The sequence below is a fragment of the Magnolia sinica genome, chromosome 12 (assembly GCF_029962835.1).
Source record: "Magnolia sinica isolate HGM2019 chromosome 12, MsV1, whole genome shotgun sequence".
NCBI lineage: Eukaryota > Viridiplantae > Streptophyta > Magnoliopsida > Magnoliales > Magnoliaceae > Magnolia > Magnolia sinica.
The window spans coordinates 3336296-3360821 of NC_080584.1; the positions used below are offsets into that span (position 1 = coordinate 3336296).

Sequence of the window (24526 nt, forward strand, 5' to 3'; positions counted from 1 at the left end):
TATGGTCTACTGAACGAGCGGATATGGATTATTTCTTCCCTAGGTAATTATCAGTATAGGGCCCGCTTATTGGACGGGCTGGATGTCAAACATAAATGAAAGGCTAAAAGTTATCCACTGGGTGGACTGTAACTTATAGTCCAACCGGTTGGACATGAGGCCTTCTCGTGAATGAATGGTTCCATTTTAGTGGTACAGGATGATCTTCGTTGTATGGCCCACAATTTTGACGGCTCAGATATTCCATTGAAGCGATACATTAGCAGAAAATAAAACTGGTGTATGTTGAAGTTCTCATACAAACGGTGTATCTGAACATTTCTGCTTCCACACCGTTATTATCTTCTGTCCAAAACCCTCTCCCCCTGCAGAGTCTCTCTCTCTCTCACTCCTCTCTGTGACAGAAAACCCTAATTTCTTCTTGGGTTTACTCAGAGCGAAAACCCTAGCAAGATGAATCTCCTCTTCCGGAGATCCGCATCAATGGCTTCCATGCCATGGAGGTATCCCCTCACGGCGCTCATTTCAGTCGAATCGACTCATTTTTCTCCCTCTCAAGCGGCGGTGAACGTCATTTCTGGTGAAAATATTCGATCTCTTTCGGGCTTTGCGGCTTCCGAGAAGCTAGGTTTCGGTTCCCGCAGCAGAGATTTCCATTTCTCTGCCGGGGCGCTGGGTTTCAAGGCTTCCGATGTTGCTCGGGCGGAATACGCGGTCGATGAGTTCTTGGATGAGGAGAAAGGGAGGAAGGTTGCAGGAGATGTAGACGAGGGGCTTGAGATTGCCAAGCTCGGGATTGCTGAAGAGATTGTCTCGGCGTTGGCGAAGAAAGGGATTACAAAGCTCTTCCCAATTCAGGTGATTTTCTTTTGGTTTCTTGTTGTCATCGTTATTTTTAAAATTTATTGTTTTTGATAGTTGTGGGTGGTGACTGAATTATTTGACAGTTGCATTTGAGTGCCAAATCGTTTTTTTAGTTGTAACTTCCATTTGCATCTGGGCCAGTGATTGGACAGTTGTGATCATTCTGTCAGTCTCAGTTTCCGGTCATGTTGTGTTCAATTGCGTGGTCCACTCCTCGAGCAATGGTTATGATCCTTCAATCAGTGTAGCTCTTTGGTTCATGCAACATCAACTGCATGAACCATGACTAAGACAGTCTGGAGTGGTGGTTGTGGTCATCCAATTCATCTATTTTTCTGCTGTGTTCAGTTTGTTGCAGGACTCAAAACTTGAGATTGTTTGAATAAATCGTTGTAAACATATGATCAGTGTGATCAACTGTGTGCCCAACACTTTAGACTGTCTAGATTGACAGTTATGATCGTACAGTCAATGTGGGAAACATCCACTTTGCGGACACAAACTTGGGACAGTCTGGATGGATGGTTATAATCATACGATTAGTCTGATTTGGGCCATGTTCCATTCACGTTTTGGCCAACTGCTTGGGCTGTGATTTTGGGCTATGTTCTGACCACTTTATGGTGCACAAGTTGGGCAGTTCTGGATTGGCGTACATGTATGGTGTCTTGTGGCTGAGCATTGGCCATTCCAACACATGAAACAGATGAATAAAAGCAAGAAGGATTCCTAGATGACAGCAAGCCCTGATTAAGCATCACAATCTTGGAAGACCACTCCAGCTCCTCAAAAATTTCCCAGAAGCACATCCCCTAAATTCCAGTCTTTGGAGAGCTCAACCAATCACTAATAATGCAATGTTTCTTTGTAGAGAATGCATTGACACTTGCCTGTTTTATAAATTCTTTTGTTTCTCTCTAACCACAAGCCCCACATGATACCATAGGGCAGCATCCTCCACATGATTCCTCTCATAGTAAACGTCCGTGGACACTCTCCACTAATAACTTGAGGAAGGGAGCCCTTAAATCTCAAATAAGATGAAGACGTGGCCACAAATCTCCCTAACTACACTGCAATTGTGTAGAAAGTGATCCGTGCTTTGTTCCTCCATAAGACACATGTAGCATCAACTTGGGAATGCCACCTGGCGCTTCTTTAAATTATCCAGAGTGAGAATCATATTTTCATAATAACCATGAGAAGGATTGCGCCCCAGGAGGAACAGTGGCACTCCACACACTGGACATGGCACAGTAACACCCTCGACAAGCGAAAGAATCTGGAATGTGTGCTTCAATGAGAATTTCCAGTCTGATGAGTGCTTGCAAATCCTTCCATTTTCCTGTGATCAATCTGGATCTGTTGCAAGCTTCTCAAAAGCCTTTCAAAGGGATGAATCTTCGCATTGGATAGGCTTTAGTGTTGTCTTCACATTGTTTTAGTTAGCAGACTGAGTTGTGAGCCAGAAAAGCAGGGTTTTTCAGATGCCAAGCTACATAGGTACAGCAGGCATGTGTTCTTCGTGGATTCATGTTTGCACTCAAAATGAAGTTTTCATACTGACATGAGTACAATAGCTCTTTGAAAGTGTTGGATAACAGTCTGATTGTGACATGTTATGGGCTATAAGGAACTTAGCATATAGCTGTTCGTTTGCTATAAACATCATAGTTTATGGGAGAATTAACATAATTGGTGACCATTATTTTTCTGATTGCTAAAAATTCTGTTTGTAGTGTTTTCCTATTTTGTTTTCGTATTCAGTGGTCCGTGATAGAGTGGAGCGGCGGAATAGGATTTGTGTAGCTAAACCAATTAATTGGGATAAGCTTTAGATGATGATGTTGATATTCACATTCAGTGGGTTTCCAAAATAAATTGCACGAAGTGTTTAAAAGTTGGGATCAGGGACTTCCAAACAAAGAGGATCTTGTTGCGCATGCTTCCTTGTGCTCTGTCGTAAAATCTGGAAAGAGAGAAATAACCAGATTCTTGATGATTTTTTTGAGGGGTGGGTGGTTGGGGGGGTCATTCTAAGAATCAGTGGTAGTCTCACCAAATGGGCTCTTTTCAGTAAGGAATTCTGGGGTATCTCAACTTCAGAGATGTTTAGAGATTGGGCAGCAATTGTTGATGGTCACCCTTGTCCCTTAGGAAGCAAGAATACATCTTTAGGTGGTAATGCCCACCTGCCAGTATATGGAAGTGTAATTTTGATCTTCCTCCCTTGGTAAGGATTAGCGTCATAGAGGCATCTTAAGTGGCAACAGAGGAGTTCTTCATGCCATTTTGTAGTCCCATCGGTTGTTGGGATGCCTTTGAGCCTGAGGATGTCATCTATGTCATCTATTTGCTTCTTAAGTGATCTACTATAAGCAAGTATGCAAAAATAGTTATTTAGCGGTATCAGACTTAGAGTGGGCACTGTTATGTGTTATGGGGCCATAACACCATTAAAAAGGGGCCATAATGGCCTGTTGCTGCCCAATATTGTGTTTTTTTTTTTTTTGGCCCTTGTGGCCACTATTGCCATTATTGACCACCTTGATTGTAAATACCTTGTTTTTCCCTATCTACCAGTTGAGAGCAACCCCTTGTGTGGGCCCTTACAAGACCATCTCAGTGCTGTCAGACAACCTCCCTTTGCTTTGTTTGATCTGAAAGAGAGTAGTGCAAAGAAGCACCTTGACCTCTCCAGGTCTGCCTGTCCCTTTCTCATAATATCATTTTCACATTCTTAAAAAAAAAAAAACACTTTTGGGTTAACAGCTTCGTGGGAACTAAATGAAAATCATGCTTTTTGTAACCACCAATTTGTTTGGGATTAGATAAACGAGCATATGATTTTGGTTGATCCATGAACATGTCAAATTCATGGATTTGCATTGGATTTGGATTTGATAAATCCCAAAGTCTGCTGTTTGGGAATTAAGCTACAAATGGATTTGGGAGCATTTATTGCAATGGAATAACTTTTTTATTTTTTGAAAAGTAATGAAATTTTATTAACGCTCGCGAGCAGCGAGACAGAACAATACCAAAGCACATAGAAAAAAGAAAAAAGAACTAGGAAGAAGGGCCTGACGGTGCCCCTGTTACATACAAAGCCTACTCCCACACCATACCCTTCACCCTAAAGATGATATTTCCAAGATTCACACACATTGTGAAAGCATCTCCCATTTCTCACTCCTCAGATAGCCTAGAAAACCGCTAGGATGGTAAGCCTCTATGCAACTTTGCTATCATTCCCTATTCCTCCCACGTGCCAAGCCCAAAGCAAATCTTCCACCGTCTTTGGCATTACCCAAGCCACATTGGAGGTTGATAGGAAATAATGCCACACCTTAACAACGAAGGAACAATGAATAAATAGATGATCTATTGTTTCGTCATTTTCCCTGCACAACAAGCAAACATTAGGGAGAACAAGAGCCATTCTCTAAAGGTTGTCGATAGTAAGAATTCTTTTCTTGCCCACAAGCCAAGTGAATACTATGACCCTAGGAGGGACACCATAGAACCAGTGATGGAAAGGATGAGCTATGGACAATCTCTGGGTCAAGTTGGAAAGCATGTTGCAAAGCGACTTGACAGAAAACTGCCCATATTTGTTAGACTTCCAGATGACCCGATCCTCAGAATGAGCATCAGGGCAGGTTATGCAAAAGATCCATCAGGCTGACAAAATCTGCAATTTCCTCATCTGTCATATTCCTATGGCATGGGGGGCCCAACTATTTGAGCCACCTTTTGAGGAAAAGCAATTCGCCACTACGATAAAGCGATCAAGAGCCATGCGAGCTAAAGTGGGGAAAATATCCTGCAATGCCCTATCACCACACCACTTGTCAACCCAGAATCTGATGCGCTTTCTGTTTCCCAAAGCGAAGGCAATGCCTATGCGCACCAAGTGTTCCGTGTTTGCTATAGCTTTCCAAGCCCCAGACGCTTTATATATTGAAGAAGCTTTCACAAACCATCCTGTCTTGGTAGCCATATTTAGAAGCAACTAACTCTCTCCATTTGCTGCTCTCCTCTAGCCCAAATCTCCATATCCATTTTCCAAGCAACACAATATTATATCTGCCAATGGCCCGAGATCAACTCCTCCCTCCTTAGTCGGCCTGCACACCTCATCCCACCTAAGTAAATGGAATTTCCTCCCCTCATTATTGCCTTTTTAGAAAAATCTCTTCTAAGCTTCTCAAGATGATGCAAAACTGATTTGGGACATTTAAACATAGACGTGAAGTACACCGGCATGTTAGATAATGCGGTTTTGAGAAGAAGAAGCCGGCCTCCCAAAGAAATGGTTTTGCATTTCCATGAGGTCAACTTCCTTTCAATTCTTTCAATCACTCTATCCCACAAGTGCTTCGGTGACTTCCCAATACATAGATGAAAGCCGATATAGGAAGACGGAAAGGCTCCCGGTTTGCAACCCAAAATACCTGCAAAGTGATTAAGATCTCCACTCTCGACATGCACTCCCAGCATTTCAGATTTGGCCACGTTAATCTTCCACCCCGAAGCTGCCTCGAAGCAAACTAGGATCTTACGGAGATTGTGCACCAATTCTTCCTTCACTTTGCAAGACAGTAATGTGTCGTCGGCATACTGAAGATGGCTAATGCGATCATCCTGGCAAGACCCCTTGAATATGCAAAACAAGCCGTTTTCTTCCCATTTTTGCAACATCATGCTAAGGGCTTCACCAATTACGACGAATAAGTGGGGGGAAATTGGGCCACCCAGTCTTAGACCTCGAGGCGTGCTGAAGTATCCTTTCAGCGATCCGTTAACAAGCACCGAAAAGGAAGCGGACCTAACATATGTTCCAATCCACTCCCTCCACTTCCAGCCACAGCCCAACCTCTCTTGCACATAATTTAGGAATCCCCAATTAACATGATTATAGGCCTTGTGAATGTCAGGCTTACATACCAGTCCACTGTTTTTTTTTATCTTGTATTTAGTGTCAATGCATTCATGAGCAATTAAAGCGTTGTCCAATTTGTGCCTTTGTGCCACAAACGCACCCTAATTTCTTGATATCACCTTCAAGAGGACCCCCTTGAACCTGGTGGCAAGAAGCTTAGGCAAGATCTTGTAAGGCCCTCTAATGAGGCTGATCGGGTGGAAGTCGTACAATCTTTCTGCCCCTTCGACTTTCGGAATCAACACTACGAAGGAAGCCCCCGGCTCTTTAGAAATGGAATTCCAACACAAAGTCCATCACTTCTTTTTTCACCATATTCCAAAACTTTTGGAAGAACGCCATCGGGAAGCTATTGGGTCCCGGCACCGTATCTCCACACATTGAGTCTGATGCCATTTTCACCTCTTCTTCCCGAAATGGTTTCTCAGGGAAAGCGGCGTCTTCCTCCAGTAAATGACTGAATTACTGAATTGAAGATTGTCCAATGTGGGCCGGCCCCATCTCTTCCGTAAGCAGCTCACGATAAAAGGAGATGATCGAGTCACAGATTCTCTCCTGTAAGCAGCTCACAATAATTTCTATTATTGCTTTTAAGAAAGTCTCTAATTTTGTGGATTTGCATTTTTTTGTTTTTTGTTTTTGCGGTGGAGGGGATTTGGATTTGTTCAAAATCCGTGGATTTATGGAGGTGTACATTTGGGAAATCCATGGATTTGGAAAACCTCTGGCAAGAAACAAAGAAGGGAGATTTGAAACATGGATTTCACAAGTCCTTGCCCCAAATCCCTCACCCCTAAGAGCCCCTAAACAAATTACAAGGATTTTCCGATTGCTTTTTTTGGGGGGGAGGGGGGGTAAATCCCTGTTTCAAATCCCTCAATATCTTCATTTGATGCTATTGCCTGAGATACACAATCTTGTTGCTTCAGAATAACAATTTTACCAATAAAAAATAACCACTTCCTAATCGCTGAGTAGTCAGAATCTTTTCCATCAGTTGTGGCCATTGTACTAAACAATGTTCCTGTTATACATTGTAGAGAGCGGTGCTGGAACCAGCAATGCAGGGGCGTGACATGATTGGTCGGGCCAGAACAGGAACGGGGAAAACTCTCGCTTTTGGAATCCCCATCATTGACAGAATAATTCAGTTCAATGCTAAGCATGGGTTTGTTTATGGCTAAACTTTGATTATGCAGCTTACAAGTTTTTAACTGTTGATGTTGGTATGTAATACAGGTGTCTAGTGATTGATGAAGAACATATTTTAAACCAAGTTTTAAATTTTCTGTTCAAATCTTCAGGCGTGGAAGAAATCCTTTAGCATTGGTATTGGCACCCACCAGAGAGCTTGCTCGGCAAGTTGAGAAGGAATTCAGAGAATCTGCCTCAATCTTAGATACAATATGCGTTTATGGGGGTGTGCCCATATCATCTCAGATGAACACCCTTGATTATGGTGTTGATGTAGTTGTTGGCACGCCTGGTCGCATTATTGACCTGCTCAAGAGAGGTGCTCTAAATTTGTCAGAGGTGCAATTTGTCGTTCTAGATGAGGCTGATCAGATGCTTGCTGTCGGATTTGATGAAGATGTCGAGATAATTTTGGACAAGTTACCTCAGAAGCGTCAGAGCATGTTGTTCTCAGCCACAATGCCAAGCTGGATAAGAAAGCTAACACATAAGTACCTCAAAGATCCATTAACTATTGATCTTGTGAGCGTGCAGTTCATTTCATATTCCCCCTTTGTTTTCCAAACACAAGATAAATCTCATTACATTTCTGTCCTCAAAATAAAATGGCTTAGGGGCCATTTGGATGTAAGTAAATGGGGGGAATTGGTAGTAAATGGGGATAAATGGCATTTGAGGAGTGTTTGGATGGGTGTAAATGCATGGAAATGAAATGAAATGGGAGTACATGGGCTTGTGAATGAAAGAGAGGATTTGGAAGTAAATGGGGTGAAATGCCTTTTTGAGCTCCCTTGGATAGTCACTGGAGTAAACAAAGGTGTCACTATGCACATGCCCGCCATACAATTATTGGCTGCATTACTAAATTACTGTAATAGAATGTTCTAAGCCGTCCAAAGGTTGGCCATCTAAATGGACGGTTAAAAAACGTTGGCAAGTTGCTTGTTTGTGGCCCACCTGAGGATTGAAATTTCCTCATTTTTAGCTAAAGTATATATTTCAATGGGCTTATTACAATCATTCTGGTAAATATCACATATGTACACTAATTTGGGATATTAACGCTGATTTGGGATATCACATATTTTCCTATGAATATATTGAAAAATTACAATGAATTCCAATTCCTCCTGTTTACTCCCATCCAAACACAATTGAGTAAGCCATTTACTCCCAATTCATTTACTTCCAATTCCATTTCTCATTTATCTCCATTTACGAGCTCCCAAACGAGCCCTTAGGTTATTTGGATTGCAATTGAATTCTATGAATGGGATGCAACATTCTATCATTTGGTAAATTTTTATTAGACTTGGCAAGATTAAGGAACCACCCATATGATGCTGATGTCTCTGAAATGATTAAAATCTTTGCAAACATGAAGTTTCTATTTTTGGAAATGGTAGTTTGCATTGGGGTAAGCCATAAGAAATAAAAATAGTATTACCTGACATAGTTAATACTACTGCTATGTCCTGACATTCTATTTATCAATTTGTTTGTTTAAAAATTATTTTATTTGTACATGGAAGTGTCCTGTACCTAGATTTTTGGAGTTTGTCATGCTGGACACTTTAGGATATTTTGACACTAGGTATCTAGGGTAAGCAGTATTATTACCTGGAATGGTGAATGCCCCTGCTATTTTTTGACGTTCTGTCTAGTTCTTGTTGAATAACATGAACAAGGGTAGGAATGGAGTATCTTATATCTCCCATTCCTCAAATACGAAAATGTAGAAAACACAAAAATGCTATCATGGAAACATGAGCATGGTGTTGGTGTTTCTGATCTGCCATTCATTGATAAGAACTGGATTGTTTGCTTTACATATGGTACAGTGATCCCATATTTTGGTTTGAACTTATCATGCAATTTTTATCCATTTCATGCATTGTAATTGTATTTTCTGGGGGTATCTTGAAAGTTGCAAGTTGAACACGCAGCACCAATCTTCTGCAATCTGTTGAAGCCATTGACCTCCCTCTCCCTCTCTGTCTCCTTAGATGTTATATGATTTCTTTAATGTTAGTTTTTACCCTTTGTTGGTTCTGAAAACTCTTATGACTGTCATGAATTGTACAGCATGTTTGTCAACTTACCCACTGTTAATCTGCAATATAGGTTGGTGATTCTGATCAGAAGTTGCCAGAAGGAATCACTTTGTACTCTGTAGCATCAGACATGTATGGGAAGGCATCAATTATTGGGCCTCTAATAACAGTATGCATCTAAAATTCTTCTTTCTTAACATTTTCCAGTTTCATGCGGTGATTATTTTATGGCTTGATGGTTGGCATCCATCTTTATAATTCTTTCACAAATGTTAGAACTACTAAATTAGCTATACTACTTTTGTGACCTGTTTTGTTCTCCTGCTCTGGTTCATCATGCATGTACTTGTTAGGAACATGCCAAAGGCGGGAAATGCATTGTTTTCACTCAAACAAAACGTGATGCGGATCGCTTGGCATATTCTATGGGACGCAGTTACAGTTGTGAAGCTTTACATGGGGACATCTCACAGAATCAGAGGGAAAGGACTCTTTTGGGCTTTCGAGATGGGCGTTTCAATATATTAGTTGCTACAGATGTTGCTGCCCGTGGGCTGGATATACCAAATGTTGACTTGGTGAGGAATTTGTTTATTCTACTTATGTTTTCAGAAAATTTGGTGGACAACAACGTTCAGTTGGTGATTGAGAAGAATCATTATGCTATATCTGTGCTCCTTTTTGTAGTTGATATGACACGTCATGTGTTTTCTGCATCTAATGTTTGATTGCCATCTTCAACTTATACGCTTGAATTGAATTCTTAAGATTGTACGTATTGACAGTAAGAATATGTTTTTTTAAAAATTTATTTATCTGATACGTTTTCTTTTCCTTAAGATATTCTTTCTTGTTTTATCTGATATATGCCTTTTTGCTTCTTAAATGTTTTGAGAGTTACCTATGGGTTGGTACATGATTAATCTATTGCAGGATGGAACAATGCAGTTTCATGAATTGTAGGCCTGAAGCGGTAATGTTGAGGAAATATTCGTAGTGTTATTTCTATTATTAAATACGATGCCTATTTGATGAGGATCATAGAAAATGGGAAAAAGGTCCTCCAACATTAGGCTAATTAATATCCTTCCCCCCAAAAAAAAGAGAGAGAAAAAAGCATCAAGATTAATGAATAACAAGAAAGTTGTTTGATCACAGGCACTTGATATTTCTTCTCATTCTTCTCACTTTGGACCTATCTATACTATATATATTATGAGAGTACATGTTGGACATTTTTGTCCCTACAATTAGTCATTGAGAGGTAAGAAACCTTCCCTCTTTATTTTTTCATTCCTGTAGCCCTTCAACTTGAGGCCGCCCCCCCCTTGAATTCATTCCTGAGAATGGCCTGCAGCTGCCTCTCTTCTTTGCTTGTATCCCACATGGAAGACGTAGCTTTTGGGAGCCTGCTCGACAAAGGCTCTATGGGGTTCACCATGATAAATCTGTAGCATCCACACCATGCATCAGTTGTGCCAGTTCCTGTTAGGGTGTCATCCCCAAAATGAGATTGATATAAAGCTCAAGTTGGTCACAGCACCAGAAAAAGTGGGCATGGGTTGCCCAGTGTCGAAACCCTTCTCTCTCTCTCTCTCTCTCTGTTTGCATGTGGCCCGCATGCATGTAGCTGCACCCTTTCCATTGTTCTCTCTCCGCTACTCTCTCCTCGTGCGTTGCAAGCGTCGTACCCCTGCAATGTAATCTTACCCCTGCAACGTAATCTATCTGTTCATGTCTATATTTTGACTAATTTCACTATGAGACCAGCTACTGGGGTGAAAATTACTTCATTCCAGTTGCTTGTTTACTTGCTTCAAGCTACTTGGCTCAAGATGGGATGCATATTCTGAACCTAAACAGACTATGGAATGTTCTTTTGGGTGATTTACGGATTCATATGAGATTGTGATTGGTCTTGGTAATGGTTCCTATTTTATTTATTTATTTATTTTAAAAAAAAATTAAATTCATATCTTCAGACGCTTTGGATGGTTATCCCCACAAAAGTCAAAGAAATTTGAATTTCAGGTTCAAGTGTTTGCAATTATGCATTCTCTCTTTAGGGCAAGAAAACATACTGTCATACTCCATACGGCGTGCCATTCTTAGGTTCCTTATTACTCTGAATTGTGATTGGAGAATTTTCCTTCATTCAGATCTTTGTAATCTTCTTGAATCTCCAAAAAATTGCATGGGTTTCCCCTCTTTTCTGTTAAGGAGTTTCTGTGAAATACCCGTTCCAGAAAAATCAATTTGTCTCACAAAGGCCAAAAACAATACAACAACTGGCCGTTCATTACTTCTATTTGGTCTGATTTTCTGCAATGCTTTAGGATAAGTTGGTGCAATCCGGGTTCAGTTGATGTTCTTCTTTACGTGTGGTATGGTGTCAGTCTGGGCAAGGTGTTGAAGCGGTTGTGGAGAATGTCGATTTTGGCTATTTGGTGGGCCGTGTGGACAGAGAGAAACAGCAGATGCTTTGACAACATCTCAAACCCAGTGGACAAGGTCAGATCAAATGCCAAACGTTTGCTCCTTCAGTGGGCAGCGGCTGACGACAGATTCAAGGAATCTGATTTTTTCTTTCTTTCGGCGTTGTAAGGTCCGCCTTCTCAGCGGACCATTTTTCTATCTTTCTTTTGCTGTTGTTTTATTTTGTCCTTTCTTCTTCTTCTCCCCTTTCCCCCTTTTGTTTTCTCTTTCCCCTTTTTTGAATGAAATTTCAGTGATCTTTCAAAAAAACAATACAACAACTGGCCAAGTTAAGCACCCAGCGACCTCGAGGCTCCCACTCCCTAACCAGCAAGAGCACCTTTGAAACCACCTGGCTCGACAACAATGTTATCAATTGGTATAAGCAATCCTGTGTGATTGCTTATGCCTGATCGCTTATGCGATCGCACAATTGCATAAGCGACCACACAACATTTTTTTTTTTGAATTTTTTTTTTTAAAAATGAAAAAAAATTGAAAAAAGGTAAGTATGAGATCACATATACCATTATGCAACTGCTTTATGCAATATGCGATCACATACTATCCATATGGCATATGTGACCATCACATATGCCATATGGATGGCATTATGTGATTATACGATCGCTTTTGACAACATTGCTCAACTATGAGCTGCAATTATAGAAGCATCGGCTATTCTTTCCCCCCCATATGGACTAGAGTGCCGCAAGCAGCGCCAGCCTCCACTTAGACTTGTCTTGCATTGAGGACCACCTTTGTGCCATGAGAGGAAGCGAACCTCCATGGAATTGGGCATCACCCAAGAAATCTTGAAGATTTGAGAGGATGCCTGATCACAGCTCTCATGTGAACAGGCAAAGCACCACCGATTCCTTCCACTTTGCACAAGAGACAACCATTCGTCAACACCATGCCTCAATTCGAATGTTGTCTATGGTTAGCACCTTGCTGCGGCCAGATAGCCATGCAAGCGAGACACCTTAGATGGGTCGCCGTAATGCCATACTGCCCCAATGTGGCGCTTGGACTGAGAAGGCGTGGGTGGAGAACAATCTTAGAAGGGAACACACTGAAAAGTTCCCAAATCGGTCACGATGCCAAAAGAGAGTCCTCTTAGATCCCATAGACGGGCAATAACCTTCTAATTGTGACAGAATGTGCGATAATTCCAACACTTCATCATCTTTCCAAAAAAAAATAAAAGAAAAATAAAAGAAAAAGAAAAGAAAAGAAAAGAAAATCCAACACTTCATCATCCCAAAGATGCCGCTAGCAAAGGGGAAGCCAAAATCCATCTGAAAAACACCGTGCCACAGAAATATCCTTAACAGGTCAAAGGCTGGCAATATTGGGGAAATCCAATCGAAGGGAAGAATCCCTGCGCCAAAAATCATCCTAGAAGCTAACTCTTTTCCCGTCTCCAATGGAAAACCCAATCCCCTTAAGGATCCAAGGTGCCAAATTGGCAATAGACTTCCAACAGTAGGAAGCACAATAAAGTGAGGACTGCCTAGTCTACCAACCCTTCCTTGAGATGCCATACTTGCCCATGATAACGGCTCTCCAAAGGTTCTCCTCTTCGGATCCAAACCTCCAAACTCATTTCCCTAAGAGGGCCAAATTAATCTCCTCAAGTCTGCTAATGCCCACTTCTGCTTCCCTAGTCGGCTTACGGACCTCCCCCTACTCTAACAGATGGAACTTGCCCTTAGAGGCCCCACCCTGCGGTAGAAAGTCTCTATGCAATTTCTCAGTACAGAGGATAACTGATTTAGGGTAGTGAAACAGAGACATATCATACACGGGGGAGATTGGAAAGGGCCGACTTGATTAATGCTAACCTGCTTCAGCTTTCTCTCCATTCTTTCCAAGACCGTGTCCTAAAGATGCTTAGTGGGTTTCCCGTACAAAGGGGAAGGCCTAAGTAAGAGGAAGGAAACGACCCTGGGAAAAAAAACCAAAGGGGAAGGCCTAAATTTGCTTTGTGTATATCCATGAAGTTTTCTACAACCTGGTCAGCACAAATAGCTTCTTTTAGTGTGAAAAGGTCATTGTTCTGCAGCTATCAACAGATGTATCTCAAAAAAATGAATAAAGAGAGAATCTATTGACCCCATCATACAACTCATGGGCGATGTCATAAAGATGCTTGATCTAGAATATTGACCCTTGCAAATGGCTCAAATATAGACGGAGATTGCCACTGTCATACCAAGTCTTACTTCTTCCTTCGGTACTTCAACATTGATGCACATACTCTTATGCTGCAATTCTTAGTGTTAAAACCTCATATGATGTCAGTCATGTTCTACTGGTGCCATGTCCTAATAACACAGTTGGCTATGCTTTCCACTTTGTTTGGAAAAGGGGTTGAGAATTTGAAAACTTACACTTTCCAAATGCTTAGCTTTTACTATCCATCAGTAGCTGGTGGAGTGTTTAATACATGTATAAGTTCCTTTTCCAGGGAGAATTAGATACTAAATCAGCTTGTAGCTCGTTTCTCTTTTGTAGCATACACTTTTCATATCTCATCTCATAGGAATATGGTTGAATGCTTGAGGAATTCTTACTTTACAAGCTTCTTGGTCACTTGCATAGGCAGTTATATAACTTATATTTTTACCTTTTGTTTTGTGTTTTTAAATTTTGGTAAGCTCGTATAAGCAGTTTGTTATTTTGCTTTCTCAGAGATGGCATTGTCTATGATTAGTGCTGGCAATGGGTTGGGCTTGGGCCAGGAAAAATCAATACTTTGAATTGGCCTGGCCCGATCAGTTCAGATCTGGGCCTGAACCAGCCCCCCAGGCCTGGCCCACTGCCCGGCCTATTTATAGAGGGGCATTTCACCTTTTTAATTGACTCTTCAGTGGTTGTATGATTTTTTATTTTATTATTATTATTTTTTTTTCCATTTTAGTTTTTGATCTTGGATGCATGTTTTGATGTCTGGATTCTCTTTATGTCGTTGGTATATGACTTTTAATTTTTTCTTCGATTTTTGAGCAAAATTTGAGGTCTGTTCATCACCTTGGTGCAGAAATGGTTAATGCCACAGAATGATGTCTTTCCTTTATTAACGTATCTTTGCTTTTGTATTGGTGCCGATATACTGCCAGTATGCTGTTTAGTTCTGATTCGCACCTCATTCTATGTTCAGGTGATACATTACGAGCTTCCGAGCACTTCTGAGCTCTTTGTTCATAGATCTGGGCGAACAGGACGCGCTGGTAAGAAAGGAAGTGCAATTCTCATTTATACAGAACAACAAACCAGAGCTGTCAGGGTCATTGAGCGTGATGTTGGGTGCAAGTTTAAAGAGGTATACCCTTGCTTCCAATGTCATTTTGTGATATGCTGATCAACTATTCTTGCCAAACCTATTATTAGATCAATAGATCAGCCAACACAGCTTAACAGAATGATGGCCTTTATTACTGCGCTAAAAGCTGACCTTTTTTCTTATCAAATATTTGGTTTATATGGATTGTATGTTATTTTAATATTAGCTAATGGAATTTTATTTGTCCATGACTACAGTTAGTTGTTTGGAACTTTTGGCTGTTTTTTCTCAATGAATCTATCTTTTTAGAAACTTTTGTTGTGATATACCACTTTCTTGATGGGAGTCTGTTCACAAGCTGTGCATGAAGCAATTTTTTTCCTTATTTTTTACTGTGTATCTTTGATAAACCAAAAAATAAAAAATGTTGTTTGTTTGTTGCTATATTATCTGGATACTGGATGCGGAAGTTGAGCATGGAGGGATTGAGCGTGGGGATATGCCAATATGGGCATTGTGAGGATCCAAATCAGGGTGTTAGATATGGGTAATAGGATAATGAATTAAGGGTTTGATAATCATCCCGAGTCTGGCTCGATATGATTATGCCTAGGCCGTTCACCGACTATATAGAAGATCCAGGCATGTGTGTACTGTGGCATGTGGCCCAAAAACGTGGCCAGTCCATTAATCAATAGGGATACACATTTACAAATTATTGGATGCCATATGCAATATGTACCAGTCCAATCATTAATAAAATTTCATTCATCTCTTTCTCTCTCTCTCAAAAGAAAAAGAAAAAGAAAAGAGAAGAACATTACGAAAATGAGCTTGTAAATTTTAAAGCTTCTGAATGTAGACACAACACAGCCCAGCTCGATTAATAAATGGAATGTTAGGTCCAGGCCTGGTCCTCAGGCTCGATGAGCCTGAAAACCTGGTTGGATAAGGGCATCTAAACGGTTGGACCCATCTAATGGATCTCACTTGCCACATGACATGTGGGTGTCATGTAGGTGGGCTCTATTATACACGTGTGTGGGCTTAGCAAACCTCATTCAATTGCCAGGATAAATAGTGCATATACATATTAATGTAAATAATAGATACACATTATATTAATATAATATAATGTTACTATTAAAGTTAACCAGTTATCTGACCATAACCTGACTTTTAACTGGGTCCAAGATGGTGGATCCGGAGGTCTTGGACCCTACCCGATTTTTAAAATACAGTTCTGAAACTTGGACCCATACCCATTTAAATAGGTCCAGTACCTTGGGTATCGATGGATCTGTCTTACCTGTTGACAGCCCTATCCAAGGGGCCAGACTGGCCCATTTGCAGCCCTAGCACTAGGACTATCTAATGTGCCAGACTGGCCCATGGATCCATCTTCCTGGGTAAGGCATTTTCTTCATTTAGAATCCTCAAACTTTCTGACAAAAAAATAAAACAAAAAATAAATGCAATTTTGGTCAGGCTTTCAGCCTGTGCTGTTTTCGTAATAACTTGCAGGAATACATATTATTTGTGGATGCTTAAAAGCATTCCTCTCGTTGGTTCAATGAAACTGAGAATGCATGTTATTAAAAGCCTAGTTTTACTCTAGATTCATGGTATGGGATGATAGCCTGCAAATGGTAGATGCATGATCTTTAACTCTTTCTTTTCCCATGCTGAAAGTTAATAGGTCTGGTCGTTGATTATAAGTACTTAAGATTTTTTAAATTTTATTTTTTAATCAACTTGGTAAATTCTGTAAGCATTTTTTTTCATAGATTTGTGGATCGTCTGACGTAATTATCCTCTTAAACCTTCAGCTCCCTAGGATTACTGTGGAAGGTCAAGACATGTTCGGAGACATGGGTGGCGGCCGATTTGGTTCCTATGGAGGTGGGCGTATGAGTGAGTCAGGTTTTGGTCGTTCTGGATTTGGCCGCTCTGGCGGCTTTGGTGGTGGTTCATCAGGTCGTATGGGTGGATATGGTGAATCTGGGTCGGGTCGTTTTGGTTCCTTTGGTGGATCAGGTTCGGGTCGATCTGGTGGGTTTGGGGATTTCGGACAAGGCCGTTCTGGTGGCTTTGGAGGTTCTGGATCCAGCCGCTCTGGTGGTTTTGGTGACTTTGGTTCAGGCAGTTCTGGTGGTTTTGGTGGATCTGGTTCGAAGCGTTCCAGCGGTTTTGGGGACTACAGTTCAGGGAGGTCTAGTGGCTTTGGAGATTCTGGTTCAGGCCGTTCAGGTGGCTTTGGTGACTCCGGTTCGAATCGTTCGAGCCGTTTTCGTCGTTTTGATGGCTCTGACAATGATGGTGCTGCTGATGATCGGCGGCCTGGGAGGAAATCATTTTGACTTTGTTCAAGGTAAGCTCATTTTGCACTTCAGCTCATGGATTCGTTTCATTTATGAATATGCAAAGCATGGCATTGTTGAATTGAATTCTGGTGGTTTATCCTTTGGTGGTTTTGGATGGGTGGTAGCTATTACTTCTACATCTGTTTTGAGTTGCATTCATACACATGCATGTGGGGCTTATACACACGTGTGTGTGCATGCCTTGGTGCCTGTCATCTTGTTACCTAATACCCAGGTACATGTTGTGTAGGAATGGATACACTCTTTCTCCATCCATCCATTTTCACATTGATGCCTTCATAACATGCGTGCAAATTGATCTATACAGATGTTCTACTTCATGGGCTTTTATCAAACCATTCCGTCTATCCATCCATCCATCTATTTATATATAAGACATTCTCATGTACAGACGTGGTACAGACATGCATACCCACGACACAAGCCTGCTGATGTTACTTGTGTAATTTTCTTTTCACATCATCATCATCAAAATTTTCCTGGAATTTCTGATACTCCTGTTGATTTTGTTGAGAAGGATTAAACTAGATGCATTTCTGTTACTGTTGGATCTTTGAATATCTGTTAAGCATAGGAAAACCTGCACTGCCTGAGCACTGACTGAATTCTGTCCTGTCTTGGGCACACGTATAGACGACTGAAACTGCTTCAAGGCAGGCCTCATGGATAGGATGCTGGCGGAATACCTCCCCCTACAAAGAATCCTGACCTCAGCGGACAGTTCATATCATGAATTGCAGTTGGTTTCACAACCCTATTATTTTGAATGTTTAGGATCATTTGCAGGGAGAGGCACTGCCATCCATTGTATATCGATGTTGGGACCCATGTGGTGTATGGTTCTGATCAGCTGGTCCACTTTTTTCAATTCATTTCCTTTTGGATATAGGCTGCTGGGTTTGCTCGTCTTTTAGAGGAAGAGCACCAAGAGACCAACAATCACATTCTGCATATCCATGTTGGTACCTGCATGGTGCATGGTTCTGATCAGCTGGTCCACTTTCTTAAATGCATTTCCTTCTGGATGTAGGTTGCTTGGTGTGCTCGTCTTTTAGAGGAAGAGCACCAAGAGACCAACAATCACATTCTGCTATGTAAAGTTTGCTGAGGAAGTTCATCTCTGATTTTCTATTTCGACCAAGGTAAGCGGTAGATAGGACTGAATACAGAGCAAGGTATATAACGATCTCTGGTGTTGTACTGAGCTAGTCGTATATGTAGTAGTAGGAAAAGAAAAAAGAATAAGTCCCTGTTGTTCTGTCCACTTTATATGCCTTTGGGGCTTTCTTTGTAATTTTTTGTTTCTGGCAGCAGCTCCTTTATTTTCTTCTTTTTCTGGAATTTTCCTTGTATAATCGGCTTCTCTCTCCATATATTTTTAGTATTCTTCTTCTTCGGAGTGTTTTTACCTGTCTGATAGATATCTTTGGAGGATGGCAGTTCGATGTTGGGGTCTACTGAATGAACGTTCTGGATCACATAAATATGGGCCTCACTTGTATAGTCTTGGTCGTGGAAAACTGTGGTTTGCTTAGGTTGGGTGCTAGAAAGTATTGGGGAGATGTTCAGAATCTCTATCATGGCCATAAAAGATTAGGTGTTGGGTATCGCAATCCACTAGGAACTGTGGCCCGCCAAGCAGATTTGTTTTTGAGCAGGTTGGTGAAGTCTATGGTCACCATCATCTTGTGGAAGGCATTTCGTTTGAAGTCTGCTGAATACTCCGATTGAAAGGTTAGCTGCGGATGGCCATTTGTTTCTAGGGATTTCTCTGTGCTAGGTAGTGGCAATTATCACGATGTGGGCTGTCTTTGAATGCTTTTGTGGCATTTTAGTAGTTTTCTACCAAAATTGGAGGTTTGAAATCTGAAATTTGAAATATCTATTACTTGGGTTTTGTGAGGACATGATTAGGGCCTGTTTGGATGCAACTCCCACAACAAGGGGTTGCCTGCGAAAGGTGGTTTCCTGTAATTTTGTTGGTTGACACGCTTTTTTGGCGAGTGGGTCATTTAGTGCTTATTTCATCGATTGTGGGATCAGAAGACGTTTTGTGGAAGTTTATCCAAATGCACAAACAAACCAGGTTTTGGCTGAAACAGCATTTCTGCCACAAATGCCCCTTTCGAGGGTGTCTGAGCTGTAGATGAGCAGTACGGTCATGTTGATCTTTGTTGCATTTGGAAATGCGAAGGGTCCTGATTTGCATCTGAGGTGGAAAAGGTGTCGCCCAAAATTTTTCTGTTTGCGTTGGCCACATCCATGCAATGCAAGTCATCTGTTTGTCATTTGCCAAATCCATGTAGACAGACTGATAAGGAAACAAAAAATTAGATATTGGAAGCTAATTTCAGCAGTGAACATGTCGCCATATTTCCAGTTGTGTTGTGACGGGAACAGTAGGTGCCGTGTTGCAGGAGGAGGAAGAAGAGATTGGAGAGAGTTTCCGCATAGAGGGTGCAATGTTGCAGGTGGCGGAAGGAAGAGATTGGAGAGTTTTCGAATAGAGGGTGCAGGCTTTAGAGAGAGGGTGGATGCAGGTTGCATGCAGATAGAAGAGAATGTGTTTGGGCTACATGCAGAGAAGAGAGAATGGGTTTGGGCTATGTGGAGTTGAAGACGGAGACATCTGAAGGACCCAAATAATGGGAAACTCCTTCCAACGTTTCCCTTTTAAAACCCAAAGTTCAGGCAAGTAATATATTTCTCAGGGCTTGACTCGTCTTAAGGAGTGAAACATTGAATAGGGTTGAAGGGCTTGAAAAGACCAGATAGAAGTGGTGAGAAGGGCCTTGGAATTGATAGGCAAGATTACACAGTCAATGCCAGAGTACTTGGAAGTTCAAGGCATGCCATTTTATAATAAAATTATGGTGGTTAGATGGGGACTCAAATCAGGTACCACCACTCGGACATAACAGAGACAAGTGGCAAATATGGTAGGATTTGATTGAGCAGCAGGTTTTTGTGAGACAGAGGAAGCACGTTTGAAAATTGAACAGTTGAGCACCAGGACCCATCACCCGCCACGTTGCCACCTTTCCCTGCCTGGTATGGGTGGGTGCAGTACCCAATCAATGTCTGTTAGACGTTCCCTTCTTGAGGGCGGCATGTAAGGACAGGGTCTTCTCCGGCCTCACCCAAGAAGGTACGGCCATTGCCATGGGGCCCACCTTAATGTATGTTCTTCTATATCCACACCATCAATCTGTTTTGCAGATCATTTTATGGTATGAGCCAAATAATGAAGCGGATCCAAATCTCAGGTGGACTATACTATTGAAAACAGTGGTGATTGAATGCTCCTTCCATTAAAAACTTGACTTTTGGTGGGGGCCCCACCATGTGTTTGTGAAATCCACTATAACCATTAGTTGTGTGATCGCAGATTAGGCCCATACCCAATAACTCTGGCTGACTTGTGATTTAAATGGGCCATACCAAAGAAAATAATTGGGAAAGAGATCCACCCTTGATTTCTCTGAAGCCCATTGTGATGATTATGTGAAATCTACTCCAACTATCGGATGACAAACCAAAATTTAGGCTTGTGGAAGAAAGATCAGCCCATCTGTTTTCTAGGTGGACCGTGCCAAGGGGAAACAGTTTGGATGTGAACCGTTGTTCTGTACATTGCTTCCCACCTGTATTCAGTGGGCCATACAAAGGGAAATAGTTTGGAGGTAGATAGTTGTCCTGTACACTGTTTCCGATAATATGGTCCACCTAAATAACGGATGGTTGTGATTTTTTGGGCTCTTGGCTTAACATGACGTGACACATCTGGTGGTTGAGGTGAATTTTACATAAACATCGTGGTGGGGCCCACCCATGGGAATGATGCGAGTCAAAGTATGTTTGGACGTGGATCCGTGTCTGTGGGGCCCACAGTAATGTATGTGTTTTATATCCACGCAGTTCATCTGTTTTGCCAAAGATCTCCAACCTTGGAAACCCAAATCAGGGCAAAAAATAAAATTGCACCCATACATTACCCTAATAAAACTACACTTGAACACTCCAAGAATCAATAAAAGCTAATCCCAAAGATACCTAATTGTCTTGATCAGGCAATCTTGAATTTTGTGGACCTGAATTAGGCCAGGAAACAAGTCTCTTAAGGAAGAAACGAACCCCCTGAGTACAGCAGGGAGAGGAGGAAAGGGAGAAATAGATGGGCATCTGGCCTACTTTTCACCTTACTAAGGGAAACGGATTGGCTAGTGGCTACTCCCACTGCCACCAGCTCGGTGCTATGTGGGCCCCACTATGATGTATGTGTTTCATCCATTCCGTTCATCCGTTTTTACATATCATTTTAGGGCTTGATCCCAAAAATGAGAGGGGTACAAATCTCAGGTGGATCACACCACAGGAAAACAATAGTGATTGGATATCCACCGTTAAAATCCCCCTAAGGCCCACTGTGCTGTTTATTTGACATCCAATCTGTTGATTAGGTCATAAAGATCCAGATGAAGGGAAAAAACAAATATCATCTTGATCCAAAACTTTTATGACCCCCAAAAGGTTTTTAATGGTCGACATTTATACAACACTGTTTCCTATAATGTGGTCCATTTTAAATTGGCATATACCTCATTTTTGGTCTCATACCATAAAATGATCTAGAAAAATAGATGGACGGCATGGATGAAATACATACATCATGGTGGGGTCCACATAGCACCGACCACCAGGCATTTGCAGGTGGCAGGGGGAGGAGCCAATCCGTTCCCCTTACTAAGATCATGATCCCCTCTCTTATAAATGGAGAAATGAACACATGTTACACTGTTGGAGAGAAAATTAAGGCGAGAGAAGAAAACTAAAGAAAGGAGACAAATAGGTAAAATACGAGAGACGGACGAGAGTGAGAGAGAGATAGAAGTAGCCAAGTTCACCTTCGCTTTGGATCTCATGCTGGATGGATGGGGTAGATGTAACACATACATCATGTTGGGCCCACCGAAATTCCACGCAGCAAAACTTCCAATTCTCCTCTCTCTCGAAATGGAATGCGCCGGAAGTTTTGACTTGGTTGAATTTCCATTGGCCCCACCATGATGTATGTGTTAGATCCATCCTGTCCATCAATTTTCCAGCTTAATTTAGAGCACATGCCCATAAACATGTTTCAAGTGGACCACACCATTAAAAACTGTGGTAATTGTACGCCTGTTGAAAACTTATTGAGGCAATAGAAGGCTCGGATCAATCTGATATTTGTGTTTTCCCTTCTTTCCATTCCATGTGACCTCATGAACAGATTACATGCAAATAATCATGATGTTGGGCTTTATGTGGTGTGGTCCACTTAAGCTTTGGATCTTTCTAGTTTTTGGATTGTGCCCTAAATTGATTCAGAAAAATGAATGGACGGTGTGGATCTAACACATACATCATGTTGGTAAGGATACGGTTGGCTCATTGTCATTTCATGTCTACTCCAGCAAGAGTCTCAAGTTGACACACTGAGTTTTGAAATAATGGTCCAAGTCAAGGTTTTAAACATTGTTCATTTATCAATACCAAAAATTGCCTGTGACATGTAAAGGGTCAGCGGCTCTGGTGGGGCCCACTGTGATAATTATGCAACCATCAGGTTCGTTAGCCCTTGTTACATCCAAGTTCCAAAACTCAATTCCATCCTTGATTAAGATGATCATACGATTGGAAGGACGCGGGTTTCCTGCGAAAGGCCTTCGCACGAAGTTCCTGCGCAAGGATGCTGCGTGGGACCCACCGAGATGTTTGTGTAAAATCCACCCCGTCCATTCGTTTTGAGAGATCATTTTAGGTCGTGATGCCCAAAAATAGATTTATATAACACTCATATGGGCCACACGAGAGGAAACATTGGGTATTCAGTGAGAACCGTTGAATCATTATTTTGGCCATAAAAGTTCTATATCAAGCTATATTTTTGGTGTTTTCACTTCATCACATTCGGAATGACATTATAAACGGTTTGGATAGCGTATAAACATTAAGATGGAGTCCAGAAAGGTTTCAACGGTAGGAATTTCTTTTCCCAATTTTCCCTCTGGTGTGACCCATTTGAGTTTTGTATCCACCTAATTTTTGGTCCCACATCTTAAAATGAGCTCTCAAAACCGATGGACGGAATGAATTTCTATCATACTTTGTAGTGGGCCCCACCCAATATACTTGCGCAGGAACTTCCTGCGAAAGGCTTTCGCAGGAAATCCGCGTCCCGATTGGAAACGGTGTATGGCCCAAAACTCACTATCTAAGCCGTTTCGTTTGGTGTCGCTCACTTGAATCATATATGGGCCTAATTTTTTTTCCTCAATTAATGGTTGGAGTGGATTTCATATAATCATTACAATGGACCCTCTAAAAATTATTTAATGATGAATGTCTCTCCCAACCCAACTATTTCATTTGGTGTGGTCCACATGATTCACAAGACAATCTGAATTTTTTACAAATGTGCCTAATGTGGGATTATGCATCTAGTGGTCGGAGTGGATTTCACATGCACATCAAGGCATCAAGGTGGGCCTGTAAAAATCGATGTTGCTGGTACCTCCTCATGTACTGTTACCAACAAAATAGATATTTCCACCTATTTATGAAAAAATAATGAGCCACCCACCCTTGATTTTTTATGGGCCACCTTGATTTGTATGTGAGATCCACTCTGATTATTAGATGTGTAATTCTATGTTAGGCGTAGGCTCAAAAAATCAGGCTGATGCATTATTTAAGGGGGCCATATCGAACGAACTAGTTGGGAGAGATGTCTACTCTTGATTTTACAGGGCTTACTGTGATGATTATATGAAATCCACTCTAACCATTAAATGCCACACCAAAATTTAGGCCTAGGGCTCAAAAATCTGGCCCATACTCAATTCAAGTGTGTAACACTAAAGGAAATAGTTTGTGTGGTCCACCTGAATCACAAATAGAGCTGAGTTTTGGACCCTGGGCCTAACTGGGAGTGAAAAACCTAGTGATTAGGGTGGATTTCATGCAAACATTAGGGTGGGGCCCACCTGATCTGCCAACCCATTTGCTTGCATATGAATCGAACGGTGGTTAAGAAATCTAATAAGAAGGAGCTTATGGTTAAGAAATCTAACAAGAAGGAGCTTATTGAAAGCCCTTTTTGAAAAAGTAGTGGAATGTAAATTCTCTATTTAATAGTTAATTATTTTATTTTATTTTTTCAAAATAAAAAAAAACAAAAAAAACCTAAGAGCATTTTGGTCAAAATGTTATTTGCCATTTTTAGATTGGTAAGACTTTTTTTTTATCCTTTTTCATTTTTCTAGAAGCTCATCTTATTAAA

General features: G+C 41.3%; 1 protein-coding gene across 4 annotated transcripts; it reads left to right on the top strand.

The window, feature by feature from the left end:
* The first annotated feature begins 334 nt into the window (after positions 1–334).
* On the top strand, positions 335–19130 carry LOC131220798 (DEAD-box ATP-dependent RNA helicase 53, mitochondrial-like). 4 transcript variants are annotated; one of them, XM_058215644.1, is made up of 8 exons: positions 335–858; positions 6850–6977; positions 7114–7525; positions 9128–9226; positions 9411–9635; positions 14699–14860; positions 16651–17192; positions 18646–19130. In XM_058215644.1, the coding sequence occupies exons 1-7, from the start codon at positions 454–456 to the stop codon at positions 17179–17181; spliced, it is 1962 nt and encodes a 653-aa protein (XP_058071627.1). In that variant the 5' UTR covers positions 335–453; the 3' UTR covers positions 17182–17192; positions 18646–19130. The 4 variants fall into 4 exon arrangements, with proteins under 4 accessions (XP_058071627.1, XP_058071625.1, XP_058071626.1 ...); XM_058215642.1 differs by lacking the exon at positions 18646–19130 and adding an exon at positions 18095–18228; XM_058215643.1 differs by lacking the exon at positions 18646–19130 and adding an exon at positions 17839–18078.
* The last annotated feature ends 5396 nt before the right edge of the window (positions 19131–24526 follow it).

What these genes read in the sequence shown, in the direction of transcription:
- LOC131220798 (XM_058215644.1), top strand. Translation starts at nt 454, where the DNA reads ATGAATCTCCTCTTCCGGAGATCCGCATCAATGGCTTCCATGCCATGG. An exon ending in TTATTGGGCCTCTAATAACA is followed by an intron (nt 9,227 to 9,410) that starts GTATGCATCTAA and finishes TGTACTTGTTAG; the next exon opens with GAACATGCCAAAGGCGGGAA. An exon ending in TTGGGTGCAAGTTTAAAGAG is followed by an intron (nt 14,861 to 16,650) that starts GTATACCCTTGC and finishes TTAAACCTTCAG; the next exon opens with CTCCCTAGGATTACTGTGGA.